Raw genomic sequence first — 26070 nt, forward strand, 5'->3', positions numbered from 1 at the left:
GTAAGAAAATTAATTTGTTTAAAATGGACGAAATCGAATGAAATAAATTCCAGAACAAAATAAGTTGGAACAAAAGTGAATAAAACCAGTTCCAACAGCCCTTTCCATTAGCAGAACTGAGGTTGGGTAAAGATAGTAAAGAATTTTCATCAAATCAATGAAGAAAACAATCAAAATGTGTAAATAAAATTACTCTCCAATGCAAAACTAAACAACGAACGTGGAAAGTGCACAATTTTTTTTTTTTTTTTTGAATGAAATCAAACAATCGTTTCAAGGCTTTGAAAAAACTTTTAGAGACTGATTTTTTTTTTCTTCTATGAAATTTTACTTGGGCATCCCATGTTGGTTTAGTTTTGCATTTGATTCTGATACAAAAGGTTTTCGTCCTTTATTGCTGATGCATATTTTAAAGAACATAATAAGTTTCCACAGATAAGGAGTAGAAAGCTTTAAATTTTATGTTTTTTTATACTCGGACGAAACTTTTGAGAATGAATAAATAAACAAAAATAAGATTTTTTTTTAAAGGAAGTATTAAAAAAATAGAAGAACGATGTCAAAAAAACGTTACACAAAGGAGGCCCTAATTATAATCAGGTAAAAGTTTTTTTTTCTAAAGGTGTGTTACATTTTTTTCGTCGTTTGCCAAATATATATGTATATACTATATATTAATTCCAAAAGAATTTTAGCTTTTACCTTTTAATCGTTGCCGCCAAAAATAAAATTCCATGTATCGTCGATATCAGGATAAAAATATATACAATCTATTTTTATCTTAATCTCAGTAATTAAAAATACGAAGCAATATGTATACACACTCTCGACCCCTCCCTTGACATTAAAAATCAAACCACGTGAGAAAGTTTTATTACAGGGCCCACATTCCACTGTTATATTCTGGACTGCTTCCAATTCACAGTAACTATGACAACAGTAACAACTAATCGAAGACTCCGGACACAGTAATGAATCTTTAGGGTGAATGAAGACAACGACATGTCTCCTACCTGAATTCGAGCCAATTTTTTAATTTTTTATTAATGTTAGAGTGAGTGTTTTTTTTTTTTTTTTTTTTTTTTTTTTTTTTTTTTTTTTTTTACGTTACACATTTCATAACAAAACATGGTAAAAATAGACTTCACTACTTTTCTGTGTTTCTCTCGTTTTTTCGAATTTTTCCGTGACCGCAACGCAGCTACCGGATTTTGTCTTTCTTTTTTTTTTTTTAAATATAATCCCCCCCCCCATGGGCGCCCATATGCAAAATTGTAAGGGGGGGCTCAGATATTTTAACCATGGTTTAGCATGATATTTTCCCCATGAAAAACCAATTTCAGGACAGATTCGAGTCGTTAAAATTGGACATTTTCAATCACTTATTCATTAATGGCTGAAGAAGAAATATTTTTACACTTTTGCAAAGAAAAAAGTACTAAACACAAGAAAATTCTAATTTCTAAGGGGGGGGCTCGAGCCCCCTTTGCCCCCTATATGAGCGCCCTTGCCCCCCCCCCCCCCCCCCCAGCCTTTGGGCTCAAGAAAGGATTTCAATCCTGGTATGGTAATTTACATTCACAGAAGGGCTTGAAGGTGGGACATATTCGTATATAGAGTAAAAATACGACAACGTGTATACATGTACAAATTATATAATTAAAAAAGTTTAAAAATTTATAATTTTTAAAACTATTTAACTCTTTTCAATTGATTTTATTAGTAAATGTATACACGTTCTCGTATTTTTACTGATTTGGGTCATGCCGTGTCAAATCAACACAGTGATCAGACCTCACCCTCTCAGATTTTGATGAAACTTGGTACAGAGTTTGTCTTTATGTAGACATAATAAAATATAAAAAAATTTTTGAAAAATATGAAACGGTTTTTGAAAATACAGCGCTGTAAAACTACCAAAAAGGGGTCGAAAAACGTGAAAGAAACAATTTTCAAAATGACCTAGAATCTTTTCTAATTAAGATAGAGAGTTGAAACAAGTTCCATTTGAAAGCATTTTTAATGACCTTTTCAATGATATGCAACATGATTAGGTCTAAGAAAAACATATTTTAGTTACATTTAAATTAAATTTTAAAATTTAAATTTTTCAAAATGCGCGTCTTTAATTTTTTTTCAAATTTTTTTAAAAAAATGCTTATACACTACTCAAATGGCCGTAGAAGTTTCAAGATGGGCTTATAATGGGTTCATGTTTAAAAAAATCATTGAATAAACAACTGTTGGATCTACAACACAATTATAACATAATATAACATAGTTTTAGTGTTAATAAAATATTTATGCATAAAAATAAATAAATTATTATAAATGTTTATTCATGCTGACTAAAATGTCTGAATGAATTTGAAAGTGGGCTTATAAGTGGTTCATATTAAAATAAATCATTGAATAAAGCAGTGATAGCACAAAATAGGTATAAGATAACATGCTTTAATCTCCAAGAAATAGAAGGACAAAATTAATAAAGCCTATTGTAATTATTTTTCTAGCAAATAATTTATTTTGTATTAATTTTAAATATAATTATTACCAGAGCATACCTTTACTTGAAAGTTTTGAATATTTCAATAACTTGTAGAGTTTCAATTTCTGGCAGTGTGTATGCTCTACCTGTTGGAGTCATTGGGTTTACTTTACATAATATTTGAGTGACTGATACCCATAGTGTATCTGGCTGTGTTGGAAAAGAAAAAGAAGATGAAGGTCCTGCTGGATGAAGGAAAGTTACTTTGACTTCATCAGTATCTTCATTTTTCTCAAGCACATATGCAAGCCACCAGTTATGTTCATATATTACACATACATAACCTTGTATTTCTGAAAGTTTGAGCCTATCTTCTGAAGTTACTCTCTCAATAACAAATTCAGCTGAATGAGAAAATGTTTTGACTTTGACTTTTGATGTACTAGACGCTACGGGAATAAATCCATGTAACTTCTGTGCTCCTTTAATGGTTATTGACTTATTGAAACGATTTTCAAGGACATGGGCGGATTTATGGGGGGTCAGAGGGGGGCAATGCCCCCCCCAGTTTTGGGAGGACTTTATGTAGTAACAACACATCTTCCAAAAATTAAAAAAAAAGATCATTATGTTTTCGTTTTTGAATAGTTCAGAAGAGCATGGGTGGATTTATAGGGAGGGGGGGGGGGGCAAAGAGGACAATGCTCCCCAGTTTTGGGAGGAGTTTATATAATAACATATCTTCCAAAATCTTATAACAAAAAAAAATCATGATTTTTTCCTTTTTTGAATAGGATATTAAAGTTTATTTTTTCTTTTAAACTTAAAATAGCCGTTTCCTTACAAAGTTTGAACAATACTGTACAAGTGTATAATCTACTACTCAATTTCAGAGGCTGGAAAGTGCAAATTATTGATAGGTTCTAAAATCCCTGAAAAGAATTGGCGCAGTATACAAGGGCTCTTGAACCAAAAACCCAATCTAACCAACCAAAGTTTGAAAATAATTAGACAAGTCTTTGAAACTCCTAAGCAAAGTGTGCTTCAATTTTATTTCTTATCAAATGTATACAATGGCTCCCAAAAGTGTTAGTACACCTTGAGATTTTGTAGTAAAACCAAAATAACGCAAAACTGAATTCGAATATGAAGTCCAATTTTTTTTCGCACCATTCCTATGCCATTCTGAATAAAACCCAGTAGTTTTTTTTTTTTTTTTTCAAAATATTGCCACATTTTATTTTTGAAATTTGTCAAAAAAACAAAAAGACAGAGAAAAATACGCCACAAAAGTCATCGTACAATGAAATATTTTCGAATAAATTCATGATTAAAATTATCATATGTCGTTTTTTTATTTATTTTGGCATTGTATTGACCCTTAAGTCATTTGGCTCTATTTTTTTGTTTATTTATTCCCTAATATTCTGCTTATTATTTTTAAATGGCTGGTATGCATAGAAAACAAACACGATTCGATTTTTTTTTTTTTTTTTTTTTTTTTCACAGTAGACATAAATTTGTTTAAAATATCTGTAAATTAGTTAATTTATACCATTCTATAGTGAAGTGCTTGATAAAATGCTTTTAAGACAAGAAAAGGATCGAAAACAAGGTAAGAAAAGGTCAACTGGCAAAGTTAACAAAGCGTGATCGGAGGTTTACAATTAAAGAAATTATGAATAAAATAATAGTTTAAAAAACTAAAAAAAACACGCTTTCGTATCAAAATGAACTAAAAAGTGAAAAATAATCTTTGGATGATAGTAGTTGACCAATCACTTAATTTTAATGTAATACAAAAAAGCGTGGGGTGCTGTCTATTTACATTTTTGCTTGGACAACAAATGAACGAAATTCAAGACAACTGATAAGAAGCCTCCCACGCTTTTTTATATTACATTAAAATTAAGTGATTGGTCAACTACTATCATCCAAAGATTATTTTTCACTTTTTAGTTCATTTTGATACGAAAGCGTGTTTTTTTAGTTTTTTAAACTATTATTTTATTTTTCTGTTTTTTAGTCTTATGTTGGAGAATTATCAGGCGACGAAATTATTTATAAAACGAGTGCGAGGTAATATCTTAAAGGTAAGACAAGGGCACCCCGATGCGAAGCTACTGTGAGTCATCAATGTATGTTTGCGGAAATCATATTTATATTACGTTGATAATTTGAGATGCAATTGAATAAAAGTTTTGTTCAACAATGATCTGATCAGCAATGAATTTCCAACTGAAATCTCACCTAAATTTTGGCATGAAATTAGTTAAAAACAATTATATTTCATGTTCTAATTACCTTGGAACATTGAAACAAATTTTGTCTGATGCAGAAAAATTAAAGGTTTTTGTAGATATTTTTTAAAAAATTTTTGCGAACATTTTTTAATGTATTTTTAAAAAATTTTGCTTTTTCACATTGTTGAATTTATGCCAAAATATTGAATAAAACTGGAGGAAACTAACAATTAAAAGAGTTAATTAATTTGATTATAGAATATTGCATTGTCATCGGGTCTGAGGCTGCGTGCCAAATTTCAAAAGAATATACGATCGCAGGAAGTGGGCGAAATTTGAGCTGCAAGATTCCGTTACAAGATACATACATACATACATACATACATACATACATACAGGTGAAGTTAATAAAAGCGTATTAAAAATACGCATTTGAGTGCTGAAAAAGTTTCAAGTTCATAGTTGAATGAAACATTTTACGTTTAATTTTCACCTAAAACTATTCGCCAAGTTCTCTGATTAGTTGTTTTAAAGAGGGGACCTCTTCCCGCAGAAATTTTCCTGTTCATGCGAAAAACACTAAGTTCACGCTTTCCGTCATAAAATAAATGATAAATAAGCTCAAAACATTTTGGAACAACGTCTTACTTATAGAGGAAAATAAATTTGGGTTAAATTGTCAATAGAAGGAAAAATGAGGAATTTTATCTTAGGAACTTAGCTGGATCAGTTAATCAGGACGGTGAGGTGTTCTTGGGTGAGAGTGCATAACTGTAGCAGGACTTGGAAATTTTGAATTTTTTTGATGAAATAATGAATCATGCGGTTCATTTAAATATTTTAAAAAACAATTTTAAACTATTAGCCCAAAATTTGGTAATCGGAAACAACTATGCTTTTTTATCAAAATAACGATAAGAAGTACACGTTTGCGTTTGGAGCCTCAAAAATTGTCCTTAAACTTAGAAATATCTCCTCAGTCGCCAGATTTAAACTTAATGGAACATATTTGGAAACATCTGGTGGCTAGATTACGAAAATACACCATTGAAACAAAAAGCGAACTAGAAACAGTAAGACTCGAAGTGCCGCTGAATACTTACTCAGAAATTGCAGAAAAAAAAGAAAGAAAAAACAATGAAATCTATTCCCAGACGTTTATAAAACTGTTGTTGATACTCCATGATTCTCTACTAAATAATAATTTTGTAAAAAGTTAGATTATTTACTATTTTTTTGACATTTTTTCAAAGTGTACGAAGACATTTGTGAGATAAAATTTCCGGCACCTTTTGGTTTTTGATTTTTAAAAAATTAAGGTTTAATGTTTTTTTAAAAAAATTTCGTGTAGTTTTGTTAAAAATAGATCATAGATCTTATAATTAAATACCTATTCCGAAATATTAGTTCTAACCAATGCATAGGGGCCTATTTCATTGAAAGTCGAACACTTTTGGGAGCCACTGTAAATTAAGAATTGTTCAAATGGGTAGTATGTTACTCTCTTGATACCTATTCTCTAAATCTGTGCACCATTTCTTTTAAAGTATTAACTTGCATCACAAAGCACTTTTAAAGCTTGAAACTTAAAAAAAAAATTATTTGCCTATTATTTCCAATTAACCCTTATAAGACTTCAAAATTCAGAATTTTATATCCATTTTAGATAATTTCCTCCGGGGGAGTAACCCCCGGGCCCCCTAAAACTGGAGATATTCTATATACCACTTAAAAGGGAGCACTGCATTACTCTCTTAATACCAGCCCCCTCTCTTTTAAGGTCAATTTTAAAAAGGACAGCATGATTACACACAGTAATGAAAATGACATAAAAAGTAAAGAATGGCCTTACGCATCACAGAAAACAGACAAAAACATGGAAGGGGGGGGAGGGCAATTAAAAATGTTGCTCCAAAAAAAAAAAAAAAATCCTGCCCCCCCCCCCAGGAACTCAGTCCTAAATCCGCCTATGTGCAAGGAATTTTTCAGTGTTCATGTATTCATTTGGAGTAGAGACGTACCGAGTAGCACTTTGGCCGAGTAGCCGAGTACCGAGTACTCGGCCTTTCACTACTCGGCCGAGTACCGAGTTACCGAGTACTCGGCCTTTCACTACTCGGCCGAGTTACCAAGTACCAATTATGTTTTAAGAAGAACCATCGACACACATGTGATGAATTTTGAACTTATTGGAATAGTAGTATAGACCTCCTTGTCCATATAATGGTTTTTAAAACTAAATTCCTGCTGAAATTTAATCATGCATTATATAAACAATTTTGATTGTGTCTAAAATTTTACAAAAAAAATTATTTTTAAAATTAAAAATAAATAAAAGGTATGATTAATCAAGTTTTAATTAAAACAAATTACAGTAAAATCCCTCTAATGCGGACACTAACAGGACAATTTTTTTTGTCCGCAATACAAAGGTGTCCGTAGGACAGGGGTTTAAGAATGTTATTTGCTTTGGAACTGGGGAATTAAAAATTGTCTGCATAAGAGGGGTGTCTGCCTTTGAGGGGTGTACCTTAGGAGGGTTTTCACTGTATACCAATCAATTATAGTTCTAGTCTGCCAAATATAAATAATTTTTAAAAGCAGATAAAACAAATGTGCAGGAACAATGCAGACACGTGTTTCTGCCCCCCCCCCCCCCATTACAAGGAACGTCTTTTTCAGTGCATAACATGTGAGCTAAAGAATGAAAAGACATTCGACAAAAAAATCCGATTGTTGTCTTTAAATCCACGAGCTCCCATTTTGTGCATTCAAAAAAGAATTCCTTGTAACGCCAAAACATGTGTCTGCAGTATTCCTGCACTGTACTTTTAACGTTGTTTTATTTCCTTTTATTTTTTAATCAAAGATATTTTTATATTTTTATAACTAATTTTTGGTTGAAGCAAAAATCCATTTTTAATATTAAATTCCATATTTTCTATACTTACCTTTTTTGCATATTTTTTTTTTTTTTTTGCAAACTTCATTATTCTCAAAATTTTTATTTGACTTATAAATTTTAATTGTAAATGATTGCAGCATATAATGCTTGCTCTTTTTTTTTTTTATAAATTTTAGTATCTGTCTTGGACAATATTCAATTTTTTGCAACTACTCGGTATTGGCCGAGTATCTGATCAGAATTTGGCCGAGTACCGAGTACTCGGCAAATTGGCCGAGTAGGCCGAGTACCGAGTAGTTACCGAGTACTCGGTACGTCTCTAATTTGGAGTGACATAAATGAAATTGACAGACGGAACATTTTGTACAGCCCATTCATACAATTGTACTGGTGTTGTAATTTGATTATCATAAGGTCTCTGTAGACTTGTCTTTGCTGCTAACCTCTTTACTGTACCACCAATACCATCACATGGTCCCTTACCATGTGCAGTGACTGAAAAGTGCCACTCAGCTTCTATATTAAAATCCTCTTTGTGGAAACACAGGTTGGTAAAGTTCTTCTTGTTTTTATACTGAGCTGATGAACCGTCTGAAAAGTAAAAAATCTTCCTAATCTTGTCATCAAATTTTCCTTTTAGAAAATCAATCAGCTTTTTCTGAAATCAATACACTGCCACTGTATTATTTTCTAAACATTCAGTTATAACAACTACACTCATGTGTTCAAGTTTTCCTGCACTAATATAATAAATTATGAATGGGTGAATTGTGGTTTGTTCACTTGCCCAGTGGTAACTTTGAGCTTCATCTTGTAGGACAAATTTATAGTTTTCAGAAAAGTCGCACATTACTATAAATTCTGCATCTACTAATTTACTCTTAATTTCATTCAAAAATGAACTTTGCTGCTTTGCAATAAAATCATGCCGAGCAAGAGCAAAAAGCTTTTCACAAAATAAATCTGGGAAGTCTGTTGCAGATTTCTCTATAGTTTCCAGGTTGCAACGATCAACTGATATCCATTGACGAAAAGTTATTTTTTCTATCATGTTTTCATCAAACGAATATTCGAGCATGTCTTTGATTTCTTTAGTTCCTGGACAAAAAGAGCATTTTCCCAAATAACATTCTATCGATGCAGGATTACATATAATTTTAGCTATGCAATGTTGATAAGTCTTCAGCTTACCATCAGTTAACAAATCAAGTTTTGCATTCTCAATCATCAGCTTTACGTTTTGATGGGTGGTGCATACACACACCGTGTGAGTTCCACTCTGGCCAGCAAGTACACAATTTTTCGGCCTTAGTTCAGCAAATTTGGAGAAACTTATCTTAAAGTTGGGATATTTATCTTCATAAGATCTATACGCCTCCATCAAATAACAGAGAATCAACCGTTTGGATATTTTTACTTTATCCCCATTTTCGGTGCGAATAGATAAACAATCTTTCATTCCTGGTAATATTCTACTAATTTCATCACTTCCATAGAAAGCTCTTATATTATCTGCAATTTTAGGAGGAAGACTTTTCCCTGGTTTTTGATTCGGGCTGGCCAGGATACTTTTATCTCGTAAGAGTTTTTTTGATTTTCTTACCATGTAATTAGGAGCATTGAATTCCTGCATAATTTTTCGTATACTCCATGACTCATGCAGGCAGGTAAGTATCATCAATTTGTTAACATTAGAAGAAGAATTTGTGAATTTAGTTTTCAAATTATTTAAAAGTGTTTCTTCAGCTGTTTCAGGCTCACTCTCAGAAGATGTTTCAATATTAGTAAACAGTTTGCATTTTAATGCAGTACAAATCTTTTTCATCTTATTTGCTGAATAACTTTTGTTTTCTGATTTCCTTTAATCAATCGGAGACTCTCCCAATTCTTATAAAGACACATTTAATTTTTCAACAATTTCTGACTCAGGGGAAAAATTTTGATCACAACTTTCAGAACATCCACTGTCTTCAATATGCTGGTCCGAGTCTTCATTTTTCCTTAAAAAAGACAATTCTTTTCTGCAAGTACGGCAAATTTTAGCATTTTCTGGAACTCTACTCAAGTATTCTGTCATCCAGCCTGCAACTTCACGTGATTTCTTTTTGTCTCTAACGCAGTGATTATCCTTTTTAAATGGATTAAAACACTGTGCAGTCAAGTATCTTTGATCAGTCATATCTTAAATTTTACATAATATTTATATTTTACCCTATATTTACAAAAACTTAATACTTAAACAACTTTTGTGATTACTAAATACATTAAATTTGGTATGTACAAAATAATAAGAACTTAAAAATAATAAGAATTTTAAACTAAAATTTCCTTGTATTCACTATAATACTGCAGTCAACAAAAACTGAATATATTCCCTATCTCTTTAACACACTCCAATAAAACACACATCTGACTTGGGGCTGATCAGAATTGACACTGAGCTTAAAACAAGGAACTGTGGTAATATACATAATCTATTCAGACATGCACATTATAATGAAGCCCATATGTCAGACCTACATATGCCAGATTTAGCTTAATATAAACAAAGTTCTATTCCTTCTTGCTTGGTTATGCCTAATGAAACCTTATGGAAATCTGGTAACTAAATTTATTACTTTTTTCATCTTTCTTTCTCAAATATGTGAGGTCATCTTAATGACTACCAAATAGCTCACCCCCCCCCCCCTTTTTCAATCTAGCAAGTTAACCATTCAAATAATTGATAACATGGTTTTAATCAGTTGTATATATATATTTTTAAATAATAAGCAAGCATGCCTCAAAATTAATTTCATTACATTTCATAAGGTTTATCTATATTTAAAAAAATTTAAAAGCATAAAAATTACTTAGAACAAAATATTTATTGTCTAAATTTCTTACATTAATTTATTTTAAAAAATGAAGGAATGATAGATTTAAAATTTGAGGTTATGCGACTGACAAACTTTTACCCACATTTACCAGTTCAAGTATGTTTCAACAGGCAGTCCTGCCATTTAGGGAAGGTCGGGGTGGGGTGATATTCCTGAAATAGGAAGATTAACCAACTTATATGAAAATGGATGTGGTTTTTGCTGTTTCTTGGTGTAATTTACATTGAGTATCAAAATGAAGAACCTGACAAGTAAATAAATAAAAAAGTACAATTAAATGGACTGCAAAAACTCTTAGAATCAGCTACTTGGCATTTAACTAGCAAGTAAAACCGAATTAGTTTCATCCCTTTAATAAATATTTTCTGGTACTAAAACCATGTTATATTATACGGTATAATTGTGATATAGATCCAGCAGCGGTTTATTCAAATATTTTTTTTCAACATGAACCCATCGTAAGCCCATCGTGAAACTTCTACAGCCATTCGAGTAGTGTATAAGCTTTTTTTTTTAAATTTAAAAGAAATTGAGGACGCGCATTTTGAGAAATTTAAATTTTAATTCAAATTTAATTAAAATAATTTTTTTTTCAAATCTAACCATGTTGTATATCATTGAAAAGGTCATTAAAAGTGCTGTCAGATGAAACTCGCCACAACTCTTTATCTTAATTAGAAAAGATTCTAGGTCATTTTGAAAATTGGGTCTTTCACGTTTTTTGACCCCTTTTTGGTAGCTTTACAGCGCTGTATTTTCAAAACCGTTTACTATTTTTCAAAAAAAAAAAAAATTATAATATTATTATGTCTACATTAACACTACCTCTGTACCAAATTTCATCAAAATCTGAGAGGGTGAGGTAAAATTTTGTCAAAAATTGTGTTGATTTGATGTGGAATGACCCATTTCATTGTACAAAGTTTTCGACTGTTTCTTTTACATATCCTCATATCTATATATAATAGCGAATTCACTGATCGAGTAATGCTCCGGACGTCATCAACAATGAAATTTGTGCCACGGCATGATAATCTGATAATTTTGGTAATCCGTTAACTTACTGTTTTACTGGCAGGACTCATTTTTAAAAAAAAAATGAAGAAACGAAAAAGTAAATAGAAAGACATCAAACATTTAACAGGGGTGAAGTAATGTATTGTACACATTTTTTCCCCTTATTTAACAGATATGTCATCTTTTACATTTACCAATGTTAACGCCCTTAAAACAGCCTCTAGCTCATTTAAATAACTTATTGTAACAAAATTCAATAGAAAATACGAAAAGAAAATGAAATTTTTTTAATCATATAGATTTTACGAGAAGTGTGCTTAGTAAAATCCAACCCGAAACAAAATTCTGGTTACGGCCCTGATAAGACAATATATTCGTGTATAAGGAATATGTATGAATCATCATATGAAGTAACAGCTTTCTTAAAAAGTTTCTTGTACAGTATAACCTCGATATAAAGATTGTCAAGGGACTGGAAAAAGTTATTGTTAAATCAAGGAACATAGGCATTTAATATAGTCAAACCCGGACCAGTGAAATGTAAAAAAATTAAGGAAATCGTTAAATCGGGTACCGTTCAATCGAAGTTATACTATACTTAAAAAAATATACACTAAACTAGGCAGTTCCCGATTGTGTCACCTGTATTGACCACATATGGTGAGGAGGGGGCGCCTTCAGTGTTCAAAGGAAGGCGTAGAGCTTGCAAGGTTGAGAATAATTGCTAAAGACTTCGCAAATTGTGAGTCACAACTTTTCGCTCTTACATTCAACCCTTTTCATCAAATAAAGACAGAACACCCAGCATTTTCATCCAGCTCTGATTCATTTAATCACCTCAAGCTTTTCAAAGCTCTAAATGCTAAAATGGTATTCTTGTTTATGTATATTTCTTTACTATTTGGCAACATTTTTTTTTTAAGTTTTCCAATGGCGATAGTTCAGTTAGTTGGAATCGAGTTTCGTCAGTAATATTTCTGTCTAGTGATGGGCATAATCGAATCACTCGATTATTCATGATCATTCGAGAACTCGATTATCACGAGTTCTCGATTATCACATCCCAAGATCTCGATTCAAATAATCGAGAAGTCAATCGCTCGAGATCTCGACTCCAAAGTTCTTGATTGCAATCGCTCGAGTCACTCGATTATGGGAAGTACTCGAATCCTGAGATCTCTATATCAAAAGTCCTCGACTATGCCCATCACTATTTCTGTCGCTTCATATTTGTAGTTCACAGTATCCTCTGGCAAGTTGACATAGAACCTTAACATTTCACTTTAAATTTATCAAATTATGTAAAGTTATCATTAAATGCCTATAAATGAGCAGTATTGACGACCTTCATAACTTCAATGAATCCCTATTAAGCAAAAAACAATCAACAATCAAGCGACACAAAACCACTTCAAAATTTACAGCCACGGCGTCCAAAATCGAAAGAATTCCCACTCATATTACTTAAAAGCTCTTCTTTCAATAAAATTCCGGGAAATTTTTCTCGAAGTCGAATGCTCCACCTTAAAACCCTTCGACATCAGCGGAAAGCGAGACTCCCATTAACTTCCCTCCCCGAGAGAACACGACATTTTGTGGATTTCGAAAAATACTCCCTCCTCCCACTCCCCCTCCCCCCAAGAGTCACTTTTAGAAGTGATGCGGGGAGAAAGAGATAGAGCCCACAACTATTTTTGAGCAGATGCTGCCGTTTCCCAGATGATTGTCTATAGGTCGGGGAGCACCGTCAAATGTGACATTCAATCGAAGCTGCCCCGATCGATAATCCGAAAAGGACTTTTAAATATGGACTGGGAAAAATTTACTCGGGGTAGATGAGCTTTCTCCCAACAGACCACTCCTGAACAAGGGCGTACTTTTTTTCTTTAAGATTTCATTTTAATAACAATCATTTAACAGGATTTAGAAATGTATCAGGATTACTGTACATTTACAGTCTGCTCACGGATTATATGGAATTGGCAAACGTCCAGTTAAGACGAATCTATCTGAATGCGGTGGAAAAGTAAAAATTGGATACAAGTGTTCCGCTCATTTGAATGAGATTCTGCTTAAGGTAACATACATCTGCAAAAGCTGGCATCCCTGAAAACTAATAGATCAGTCCACTTCCGCCTGTAAACCCAGATGTTTGCCTTTCCATCTAATCGGTGGTCAGACAGTATCAGGATTTACCTGACATTTTTATCAGGATTTACAAAAAAATTAAAATTATTGTTTCATTTTAATAACATAATCATTTTTCAGGATTTAGCTTTTATATAGCTATATAAAACAAACAAGAATAAGGTAAAGTTACGAAAAGCTGACATTAAAAAAAAAAAAAGAAAAACCCTCCTAAAGCTGATATCTTTAAATGAAAAAAAAAATTGAAAGCACAACTAATTTTCCTTTATTTTTATTATTAATACTTGAATCGTACATTAATATGCTTGCTATATGTAATTATATAACGGAAAAAGTGAAGCTACACGTAGTATAAGATGAATCATATATCAAAGATGGAATCACTTTAGCCGGTTTACACGAAAATTCAAAAAAGTCGCAATATGTAGCCTCCGATTACGGTATTAACTATTAATTCTTACGGTTACCAAGGAAAGACAATATAACATTTACACTTTGATAGATTTTATTAAATGTTTTTTAATTGGTCATCCCATTGTTTTGTTTTTTGCCCATTTTGCGTTTTTTATGACTCTTTAAAACAGCAATAACTAGAGTAGTAACTACATTTTTCTCATAAACTTATTTTTCATGGCTGTACTCCAGATATATTGAATGCTTCAATAACAGTATTTCATGCATTCAAAATTTGAAATACTACTCAAAAACATAGTTAAGCGTATTTTCGCGTTTAATATTTTTACGCTTTCTTTTAGCATCGCGGAAAGGAGGGGGGGGTGGCATTGGAATTTTTTCAATTCTCCATTGGAATGCTTTGTTTTTTTTTATGATATCAATCAAACCTTCCAAATGTTAAAAACCACAATACAGAACGTATCTTTTTTTTTCCTCCCCCGTTTCATCGTTAGAAAGTTATTTATGAAATTGATCACAATTATAGTTTTCCTTGGTTTTGCATATTTTATTCTTCCAAAATGAATTCGCTCCTTTAAAAAAATGTCAAATAGTACTTCCACTCTTTTTTTTTGGGGGGGGGGGAGCTGTCCTAGCTGTATCTCTGACAGACACTATAAACATTTCAAAAATCGAATTATTTCGTTTCATGGCGGGTATAGCTTATCTGGTTTTCAAATATAGAATTCCTACTTGGCTACTGGGAAGGGAAAAAATCATTGTTTCATGAAACTGACGCCTTCCCCCCAAGAAAGAGCTCAAATATTCCAAAACGTCTCGCACCGCGAGAGGTGTTGAATTTTTCAACGCGCAAGGCAAAACGAATTCCCCCCGCAGCCCGCGAAATTATTTCAGGACTTTCTCAAATGCGATCTCGGCATCAGCATTTACCCGGCGGGGGTGATTTCGGAATGTTTGGCCGCCGAATCTTTTTAAGTGAGGCCGATTCCCCCCATTCCGAAATTGTCTCCCTCACACTTTCGGCATCTTCTCTCTCTCGTCACTTCCTCTCCATCCTCACTTGCAGACAACCTCATTCAGACCTCCGGGTGGTGCAACCAGAGCGGAGGTAAGGGGAAGGTCCACTCGCCAGCCATTTCTGGTCACGCCCCCCAAGACACCGTCGATCGATAATTAAATGGGTGTGACAAAACCCAGAAGGAAAATAACTGCTGAGGATTCAATTTGATGCGTAGTTCATGCTTTTTTTTGCACGATTTTAAACACGCATGAGAGTGAAAAATGTACAAAATGTTTCAAAATACACATACAACTCGAATTTTGAAAGAAGAAAAAAAAAAAGCGCGAACTGTTATTTTGCATTGGAAAACTATTGTATTCCAGTGCAGTTAATTTTTAAAAGTAAAATGAATGATGCAGAGTATTTCTGAAATTTTACAGCAAAATATGTTTAAAAAAATTTTATCACTTAATTTTTTATTAAATCTTTTTAGAACTGTGAAGTGCACTAGTAAAAAAAGATTAAGGTTCTCTATACATACTTTTTGAGATTGAGATCAAAATAAAAAAATAATTACTTTGAAATCTGTTTAATTTTTTTTTTTTCAATGGATTTTCTTTATCAGTAGGGGAGAGTATTGTAGCTTGGGACTCTTGTGCCTTGGGACGCTGCTGATGTCTGAGAACCTAGACCTAAATCACTAAATGGTGCCATAGTAACAATCAGCATCAAAAGAGTTAAATTAGTGATTTTGTGAGAGAAAGGAAATTTCATGACTCCAAAGTAAATATTTTCTTCATTTTTATTTCATTTTCTGTCTTTGTAAAACTAATGAACTGAATTTTATTTTGTTATAAAAAAGAAGTAGTACTTTAGATATTTTGGTTATGAGAAAATACTGATAGTGCATTTGATTGACCACCACTTTGGTTTTTCATAAACCACGTGGTGATTGCACCTCAGGACAGCCAAACATACTGTCTTAGGACGTGTCTCAAGGTGCAACATATGCATGGCTTTTATTAAGATATGTTTAGGAACATGGAAAAATTTTCTAAACTGATGTAGTCTTTTGAAACCATTTACTGTTACATAATAATTCATTATTTATGACTCATTATTCATAATTTAATTCTTTATCACGAAAAAATATGTTTATTTTTGTTTTTTGGTTCAAAATAGGTTCAAGTATATGGCACTTTACTAAAACAGTACAAATTTAAAATTTAGATTACTGTTTCAATGACGCATTAAATAACATAAGTTTAATAACATGATTATTATTTTAGAGATAAAAGCTAGACAGTCGATCCCAGTAAAAAAAAGGCAAAAATGTATTTTTGCCTGGACAGTTTTTACCATGTTTTTTTTTCCCCATTTGGCAAAAACGTGCCAACCCTAGATTCTATATACAGTGAAACCTGTGTATAACGATACTGTCTATAACGATAACCTGTCTATATCAATATTTTTTTTTTTTTTTTTGGCCCCAGCAAAATGTCTGCATGTATAATCAAACTGTCTATAACGATAACCTGTCTATTACGATACTTTTTTTAGGTCCCAACAGTATCGTTGCAGACAGGTTTTACTGTATGTGTGTATTGATTTTATACGGTATATGGTGTGCGAAAATGTTTACGGAATGGGGAAAAAATTAGCATTGAAATTGTTAAAGGGAATGAATTGGTTATGTACTAAATGGATGTTTCGGAGTTCACAAGGCACTCTTTATGGATGAACGGAATAACATAGTGAGGTTCCAAATGTATCCAATTCATATAATGGCTTCACTTATGTGCCGTACAGCCCAAAGGCATTGGTATGAATATGAACGGCTACTCCAGTAGTTCATATACATTTAAGGACTTATGAGCCCCCCCCCCCTGCTTTGAGTTTAATCGTTGAAAGCGCTCATGTGTGGCTTTGCTTCATCTATTGAGCTTCTTAAACTGATCAGAAACACCGCGGAACGGAACATTAAATTTGAAATAGTTTAAGAAACGAGATCCTTCTATATATATATATACTAGCAAAAATACCCGGCGTTACCTGGGTCAGAAATAATTGTGAGAAACAATCGCTACTTTCTTTTGTTTTCTGTTTTAACTGAAAGAACTCAAAACACACCGCTTTGACTCATTAAAAATTGAGCTAACAAAAACAAAGATCACTAAAAAAAACTGTGCGCTTAATTTACTTAAATAGTACACACACACAAAAAAAAGAAAAAATGCTCTCTACTATGTTTACCTAAGTGTGCAAAAAGTGAGTTTCCAAATGTTTAAATGACTTTAGACTCATGTTTGCTCCGGAAAAGCCTTAATTCAAAATTTACATTATGATTACTTTTAATATTGCTATTGTTAGGCAAAGAATTTTCGAAACAATGTGTTTAATCTTTAATCATTTGATGTGGAAATTACATGACATTCACAGTTTTCGATCACGCCGTTTTTAAACTAAGATTCTTAGCAATAAATTATAGCCTAAGTTGTTCCCTGATAATGTAGCTATCAATGATAAAAATGGTTAAAATCCCTCCAGTAGTTTTGAAGTTTACCCCGGACATCCGGACAGAGATTAGCCCTTTATGTATAAAGATGAGGATGCAATTCCTAAGAAAGCAATGTCATGCTTGCTCCAATGAGGCTTTGATTCAAAATTTACATTATGATTACTTTTAATGTTCATGCTGTTAGGCAACGAATTTTCGAAACAATGGGTTTAATCTTTAATCATTTGATGCGGAAATTACATGACACTTACGGTTTTCGATCACGACGTTCTTAAACTAAGTTTTTTAGAGATAAATTATAGCCTAAGTTGTTCCCCGATTATGTAGCTATCTATGGGAAAAAATGGTTAAAATCCCTCCAGTAGTTTTGAATTTTACCACGGACATCCGGACAGAAATTAGCCCTTTATGTATAAAGATAAGGATGCAATTCCTAAGAAAGCAATGTCATGCTTGCTCCAGAAAGGCCTTCTTTCAAAATTTACATTATGATTACTTTTAATATTGCTTTTGTTAGGCAACGAATTTTCGAAACAATGGGTTTAATCTTTAATCATTTGATGCGGAAATTACATGACATTTACTGTTTTCGATCACGACGTTCTTAAACTAAGTTTTTTAGCGATAAATTATAGCCTAAGTTGTTCCCCGATTATGTAGCTATCTATGGTGAAAAAATGGTTAAAATCCCTCCAGTAGTTTTGAAGTTTACCCCGGACATCCGGACAGAGATTAGCCCTTTATGTATAAAGATAAATATATATATATTTAGAACATTGAATGAAAAAATCAGCATGAGAGTATCCACTTCTAATTTGAAAAAACGGCAGAAAATTGGTAGACTTCTGCCCAAACTTAAAGATACTGACAGAAAATCTGCAAAATTACTGAAACTTCAAACCGCGACAACGCTGTGACTTGCACACATTTGCTTAGCTTAGACAACCCTATACGATCGTGTTTGTGATACTTTTATCTACACCTATATTTTTACTAATAATAAAGCTGAAAGTATCTCTGTCTGGATATCGGGATCTTTCTCTCTGAATCTCTGTGACACACATAGCGCCTCGACCGTTCGGCCGGTTTTCATGAAATTTGGCACAAAATTAGTTTGTAGCAAGGTGGTGTGCACCTCGAAGCAATTTTTCGGAAATTCAAATTTGTTCTTCTGCTATTCCAATTTTAAGAACATTTTACCAAGCAAATTATCATAACGTGGACGAACAAATTAAACGTGGACTAGAAAATTACCATAACGGGGACGAGCAAATTACCATTACGAGGAAGAGCAAATTAACATAGAAAATTGGCGAGAAACTCATCATCCATTATTTGTAAATATACAGGCTAACCAATTGACCTTTCAATTTTCTACTACGGGCAAAGCCGTGCGGGTACCACTAGTTTTTATTTTAACTTAGAGAGGATACTCGATGAAGAAAGGTCAACCTAAGTCGGACTATGACCAAACATGGTTTCCGTCGAACCCAGCGAAATCTACTTCAGCCCAATTCATCTCATAACAGGCACAACGCTGCATCCATATCTTCCCATCAGCCTGTAATGGTTGTTTTCAGGCTCGACAAACCACTCACTAGATCGGAAATGACAAGAGTGGGAGGGGGGGGGGGTCACATAAGGGCTGAAGAACCAACCCCCTCCACATAGAGCTGCTGTTTTAGCTTCAGCCCACAGTTCCTCTTTCCATCTCATTGATGCCCCAGTCGCAACGACAATAGGCTCCATATAAAGCAGCCTCAACTTTGAGGATGACTTTTTATACGATTTGATAGAACCCAGTGTTGGTGGTGGGGGCCCCTCGATCGTAATCAGATATTATTCTCCGGAGGTCCGCTGTGGCGGAATAATTGCAGAGGATAAAGTAATTGACCATAGACGCATGTATAGCGTCCACGTGGCCCTCATTATTCAATGTCAGATATATATTAGCGGATGGGAAAATATGGGGAACGTTTTGTAAGAGGCAGTCTAGTTCGGTGAATAATATTCACATTTTTCATTCTTTTGAAAAAGAAAAAAAAAAGGGGGGGGGGACACTTTATTTAAATGCAGACTGTCAAGCGAATAAAAAATGCAATCAAGATTAATATCAGACGAGTTTTTTTATCCGATCTAAAGCGGTGAGTATCGATATAAAACAGATAAATAGAGCAGTGTTTCCTTTTTTTGTACACTTGCGAACCGGCGAAAAGTATTTGGCGGCTTCAGCCAAAATTTAAACAAAAGGGGAGGGAGGGAGCAAAGTGTTCGTATTGAATTTCTATTACATAGAAAATCATAATAAAACACCAACAGCAAAAACATAAATACGTTCTGCCTTGGGTTGAAAAACAGCAGTACTTTTAAAAAATTCTTATTATTTTATTTATTTACTTATTTGCACTACTGCCACCTATTGTACTCGAGCCTTATTGTACAAACTTGCTTATTTGGAATTTGTACAAACCGCTTGGCACCAATTTGTTTTTGTCCAAACCAAGCACGTGATTTAAAAAAAAAAGGAACGAAAGGATAAAAGAAATTTGAAAAACGGGGAAAAAACTCCAAGTAAGCGAAAACGTAAAGATAAAGAAAGATTTAGCCTTTTGGTAATTACTGTTGTGGCACTTATAATATTAATTACTTTCTAGTAAGCATTTTTTTTGGAGGGGGGGGGGAGACGACATAACAGACAAGGGGCCGGGCTTGACTCTTTGCGGACTTGGGCAGCATTAATTTCAAAGTCGGAGAGGGGGGGGGGAGGTTCCTCTCCTGTTCCATTTAAATGACAAGCTTGAAGAGTCGATTCATTACACTTAATGTTTGATGTGGTATTTGCTGCTGCTCATTTTAAAATGAATTTGACATGCGTGCTAGCAGGTTTGTTTCTAAGCATGGTTATTTCCTTGATTATAAGTCGATGTCTGAGTACGCAAGACATAAAAAATGATCAAGACTGCACATCAGAAAACATTCGATCAGTTTTTCCTTGTCACGGAATTCAAGTGCGCATGAACTAACCAACAACGTCTAGAAAATGATTGCCAATCCAATACTTACCTCTACACACTAGCTTAGTCAAAATTTACCTTCCTTGGGGGGAGGGTGTCATTTCAGCCCTTTAATGTATACAAACTATCGCATAAGGATTTGCTATATGTGTGAAAACCGAGAGTTCTGGGGGGTTGACCCCCTTTGCTGCGTTTCAGCCTTTAAGCGAGTAAGAAAAGTGTTTTCAGATGTTGGTTTGTTAAGCTCGGGGGCAGGGGGTAAGGGACTGATTGACCGAAGTACTAAACGCCTAAAAAGACCTAACAGCACCTTGCATGAGGACAGAGAAGCGATGCAGTCAAAAAAAAAAAGGTCTCTGAAAATATTGACCCCCCCCCCCCCCCCAATCAGAATTGGAGTTCATAGTCATTATTCAAACTCTTAGTAGCTTTTCCTGTAAAAACGACTTTCTGACTGGTTATTGAAAAAGAATAATAATCATTACTTTCATTACTAATGCATATTCTATGTGGAATTGCTAAGTGTTCAATATCTTCCATTTTGGTTACTTTAGATGTCCGTATATATAATTTTTTTTTTTTTCGTTTTGGAAATCCCAGACTAGGCAGTTAATTTTTTTTTTCTAAATCTAGGATTCCAAAATTCGTCAAAGCAATCCGCAATTCCGGGATAGCCCCCCCCCCCCTTCCCCAGAGGAAAAAGCATTTTTTTTTTTTGAATTTTTTTCTTCACAAAAATGTACTAAAAGTTACAGCACATAAACTGAATTGAAAATTAAAAAAAAAACCTGACGTTCAAGGTTTAAGAATGATTTTTACTTTAAATGTAAGAATGTACAAAATTATTGAAGCTTAGTAACATCATACACGATTTCTCATAAATGTACAATGCAATTTTTAATCGTTCGTGACATTTTAGTGGTATTATGCGTTTAATTTTTTCTCAATCAATAATAAAATTTACCACTGAAATGATAATCCTAACAAAAAATAATAATAAATGACAAAGTTTTATATGAACAATTCAAATTTATACTAGAGGCACCCCGATGAGAGCTCACTGTGACCTCACAAAACATCGACTTATTCTGCAAATCGTGGATGACAATTCGTCAAATTTTGAGATAGAATTACAATATTGCATTTTAAAAAACGTATAAGGTAAAAAGGTAAAACAAACAAATGCCGTAAATTATAACTTGCATCTACGCTTCGTGAATGGCAGTAATTTTTCATCGTGTTTGTGGGAAGCTTTCTTTTCTATTCTTCTGAAATTACATTACACCGTAAACTGTCTGAAGCCTGTAATTTACCCCAAAGAAAATACATTGAATGGTATGTTTTACCTTTTTCTTTAGTATTGTTAATCACCGCAAGGTAGCGTATTCGAGCTGTGGAGTGGCGAATTCCAGTCAGGAAATAAATTATTGCATAAGTTCAAAGCATTTGGTAATACAAGCAATTTTCAAAAATTGATACTCATATTTTAATATTTTGTTGCAACTCAAAAATCATTTCTAAAGAGCTTAAATTCCAGTCATTAATATTTTTAATATTAAGATCTACTAATATTCTACTCATTATTTATTCAATGTCAAGTTTTTTGTTTGTTTGTTTTTTTATGTTTCGTACAATTAGTCAAGTGCATATGGGGCACAGTTCATTAAAACAGTTCATTTTGTTTAAATACTAATTCAATCATTTATTAATCCCTAACGTATTCACGTCTTTTTTTTTTTAATTTTATATATTACATCATTTGCTCTTATTATACAATACTCGTTAGGGCCTTCGCAATAAGTATGGCGACTAAAAATGCTTAAATTTTACATTTTGCCAGAAAAAAGGGCAAATTAATGAAAATTTCTTCTTTACAAAAGTGAAGCTCGCAAAAATACTTTACTTTTCACAAAATGCGGGCCGAAGAACATGGATCGATGATTTAATTGTTTATTTACTCATTCATTTCATCAAAAATATTTTTATGATGTAATAAAAAACAATTTTCTTCGAAAAATATTTTATTTTTCACTTCGCTCCATGGGGAAAGAAAGAAAATTTCAGCTTTTTCTTTGAAGGTACAAATTTACTGCCAAGAATTAAAAAAAAAAAAAAAAAAAAAAAAAACGACGATTCAATGCAAGTTCTGTTATAAAATACATTGTTTTCCCTTCATGTACTGTAATTTTCAAAACAAATTGTTCATCTTGGAAAAGGTAAATTAACGATTTACTTCACTTTGCCCCACATTCTTCGACTTATATCGCTGGTAGCTTAAAAGCCTGGAACCAATTTTCGGGGGTGGGGGACTTGTTTCTTTAACACATACTACACACATAAGGACTAGTCAAGTGAGCCTCGTGGCCATGAATTGAAGAGGGTGGGGAGACTCTTCTCCAGTTTGGTACCTTGTAGCTTATATTCATGGCGATGTTAAATTTATTGCTGATTTAAGCCATTACACAAGTATCAATTTTGGGTCATTTCAAGGAGCTCGACGAATTTTAATTTTTGGGAGGGTGGAATTTTTCAATGTGCCGAATGATAAAACACAAGCATGCATAGATTCGTGCAGTAAACAGAAGACACATTAAACTTCATTTTAAAAAAATATATATATATATATTTTTAAATAGCATTTTTGCAATGCTATTTTTAAATCTGCCGCATAGGGAATTTTTTGAGGGATCGCAGTGACCTTCTATTGGGACATCCCTAGTTGCTTCTCAGAAATATTTTTATACTCAAGGGAAAACGAAAATTTAAAAAAAAAATGAAGCATTCTGATTTTTCAATGAGAATTTAGACTTACCTTTATTTAATCTCTCCAGTATCACTTCTTTGTGTTGATCATTAACTGGTTCGCTCACTATCACTAAGATGTAGGACCCAGAGGGGGCCATACCGCTCGCATAAGGCGTACCGCCGCCCTCCATCATGCACGCACCGGGAAAAATTTCGTCGCTAAATACCAACTAGCGGTCGAATTCGATTCGTTCGGCGAAATAAAATCAATATGAATTTTTTTTAACATGCAGTGAAGCAAAATCTTGCCGTTCTACGAAGATTTTGATTTATTTTCCAGCTTCGAGAACAGTAGACAGCACTGACAGTCGGTCACGGTAAAGTGAAGGGATCGGAGTCGCGCAATTCGCTCTTCGCCGGGTGGCGATTCTGCGCATGCCCCGCTGACAGCGCCGGCTCTATTCGCTCACTGCGGTAGAAGATCACGTGACTCTGGATATGCCGCTTTTTTTTTTTTTTTTTCGCTTCTCCACTCAGCCGTTTAAAAAGTTTTAGTTTTTGTTTTCTCGAGAAGCAAGTTATTTCTGATATAATTTTTCATTGTAAAAGGCAAATATTGTAATTAATTAAACTGAGCAGAATCATGACGGCTGGTTTTGGAGAGGGTACATCGTGCGTTCGAATTTTAACAAGAGAAGATTTCGCTGTATTTTCGGTATTTTTTTTTTCTAGAAATTACCTTTTGTAAACTTTTACCAGTCATTATCCAGGGGTGCCCACGAGGAAGGTCCATGGCACTAGGGGTGACCAGCCCCCGAAGAGCAAGGGCGCATCCCCCCCCCCAAATATCGCAAAGACCCCCCCCCCCCAACCTCAAAGAAAGAGCCCTCCCAAAATGTGAAAAAAACCGGTCACCCCCCCCCCCCCCCAAAAAAAAATCAATGGCGCAGTCTGCGCCAGAACCCTCCCTCCCCCCAGGTAGGCACCCCTGATGACACAGACAGCGCCATTAATTTTTTTTAGGGAGGGGGAATTCGAGTTTAATTTTGATCTGATTTGGGGGGCTCTCGTTCTCGGGGGATGCTGCTAGGATTTGAGGGTTTTTTTCCATCGCCTTTGAGGGGATAGGTCTTATTAATACAGGGCCGTGTTGGAATAGAGCTCTTCTGGTTAGTGCCCGGTGTACCAGAGTTAACCGGTAGCCATATTCGAACACGACCGATATGTCGTGGCTAGAAGAGCGTAATCACTCGTTCTAACATGCAATTTCGAAAGAATGAAGGTTTTGTAAAAACATGAGCAAATAAAGTTTTAAAATGAAGCAAGATTGCGTCAATTTTGATTTCAAGATCATAATTTGTATTTAAGGGACGTCTCATCCCTCAGCTTAACTCTAGTAATATTAATCCCAAAAAAAAAATTCAGTAGAAAATGCAAATAATAACGACATTTTGGATTTTATTTTCCTGTTCTGAGCAATCAGTATTGCTTATTGAGCTCAATTCACTCAAAGTCTGATTTTATCTTCATTCGCTATCAAACAAAATATATTTGAATTTGTACGTGATCTTATTTTATTTCATTGAATAACGTCTCAAAAATAATCTTATAACATTGATTTTTCTTAAAATTCATCGGAATTCCAGTTCAATTTTTTAAAATGAAAATAAAATGCTACTTCAATGATCATTATTATTGTTTTAATAACCAGAAAAAACTTTGACCAAAGAAAATATGCCATTTTTCCAATTCTATCGCAACAAAGTTATTGTACATATTTTAAAACGTATCTTTTCATTGTAAAAGAATCCAAGAATATATTAACTCAAACAAATTTAAATTTTGATCTATCAACGCATCAAAGCTTTAGGAAAATATCTCTATTTGTGCTTAATAATTTGAATTTTTAAAAGGTGCTCCATTTTTTTAAAACTTACATATGTTAATTGAACTGGGTTACAGTAGCGTGGTCTCTTGGCGATAAATAGTGGAATCGAAGGAGCATTTTAAATTTTACTGGAACTTTTAGTACCGTTTATTGAGAGCTTTCTTTACGGATATGTTTGGGAAAGTAACATAAAATTGAATGGAACATTTTGTGGGTTTTTTTTGTGATCTAATTTATTTCTCCCTCTTTTGATTTAAATGTTCAGTTTTTAACAATGACCCATTTAAAACCAGAAGTTGGGTCTTGATATAATGATTACTGATATGATTTATTTCTTTGTTCTGAGCAGGGCTACGATGTTTGGAGGTAAATGATCGACTCCGACTCCGACTCCTGGAATTTTAGAGCCTTCGTCTTCGACTTCTTTATACAAAAATCAGTCTTATTCCGACTCTGACTCTTGGAATTTGAAAGCTTTTGACTAATGTCTCCGACTCTACAACTGTGACTCCTTAGCCATGATTATAAGTGGAGAGTACTATTTTGTTTTGCAAATTAAAATAAAAGAAAAAAGCTATATTAACCCTCATACTTTTAAAGATTTCCCGTATCAAATACCGCACTCAACTATTAATGCTTCAAGGTTTATAAATTCCTTTCACAAAACCATACGTACGCCAAAACTAAACTACCATTTTGAAATCTGATTACACGCAATTGATCAACTGCAGCATAATATCTGAAAGTTAAATCGACCCTTTAGGAACTAAATTTCGAAATCAAATTTATTGAATATATTTCTTTCTGAAAT

At 33.5% G+C, this 26070-nt stretch overlaps 1 protein-coding gene across 1 annotated transcript in view; it reads right to left on the minus strand.

The window, feature by feature from the left end:
- Positions 1 to 23645, minus strand: part of LOC129230589 (microtubule-associated protein futsch-like) — a gene marked incomplete at its 5' end in the record, with an annotated part of 178101 nt that extends 154456 nt beyond the window's left edge. The window contains 1 exon segment of the mRNA XM_054864994.1: positions 23439 to 23645. Coding sequence (XP_054720969.1) covers positions 23439 to 23565 — 127 coding nt within the window.
- Positions 23646 to 26070: the final 2425 nt, after the last annotated feature.

The sequence above is a fragment of the Uloborus diversus genome, chromosome 9 (assembly GCF_026930045.1).
Source record: "Uloborus diversus isolate 005 chromosome 9, Udiv.v.3.1, whole genome shotgun sequence".
Classification (NCBI taxonomy): domain Eukaryota; kingdom Metazoa; phylum Arthropoda; class Arachnida; order Araneae; family Uloboridae; genus Uloborus; species Uloborus diversus.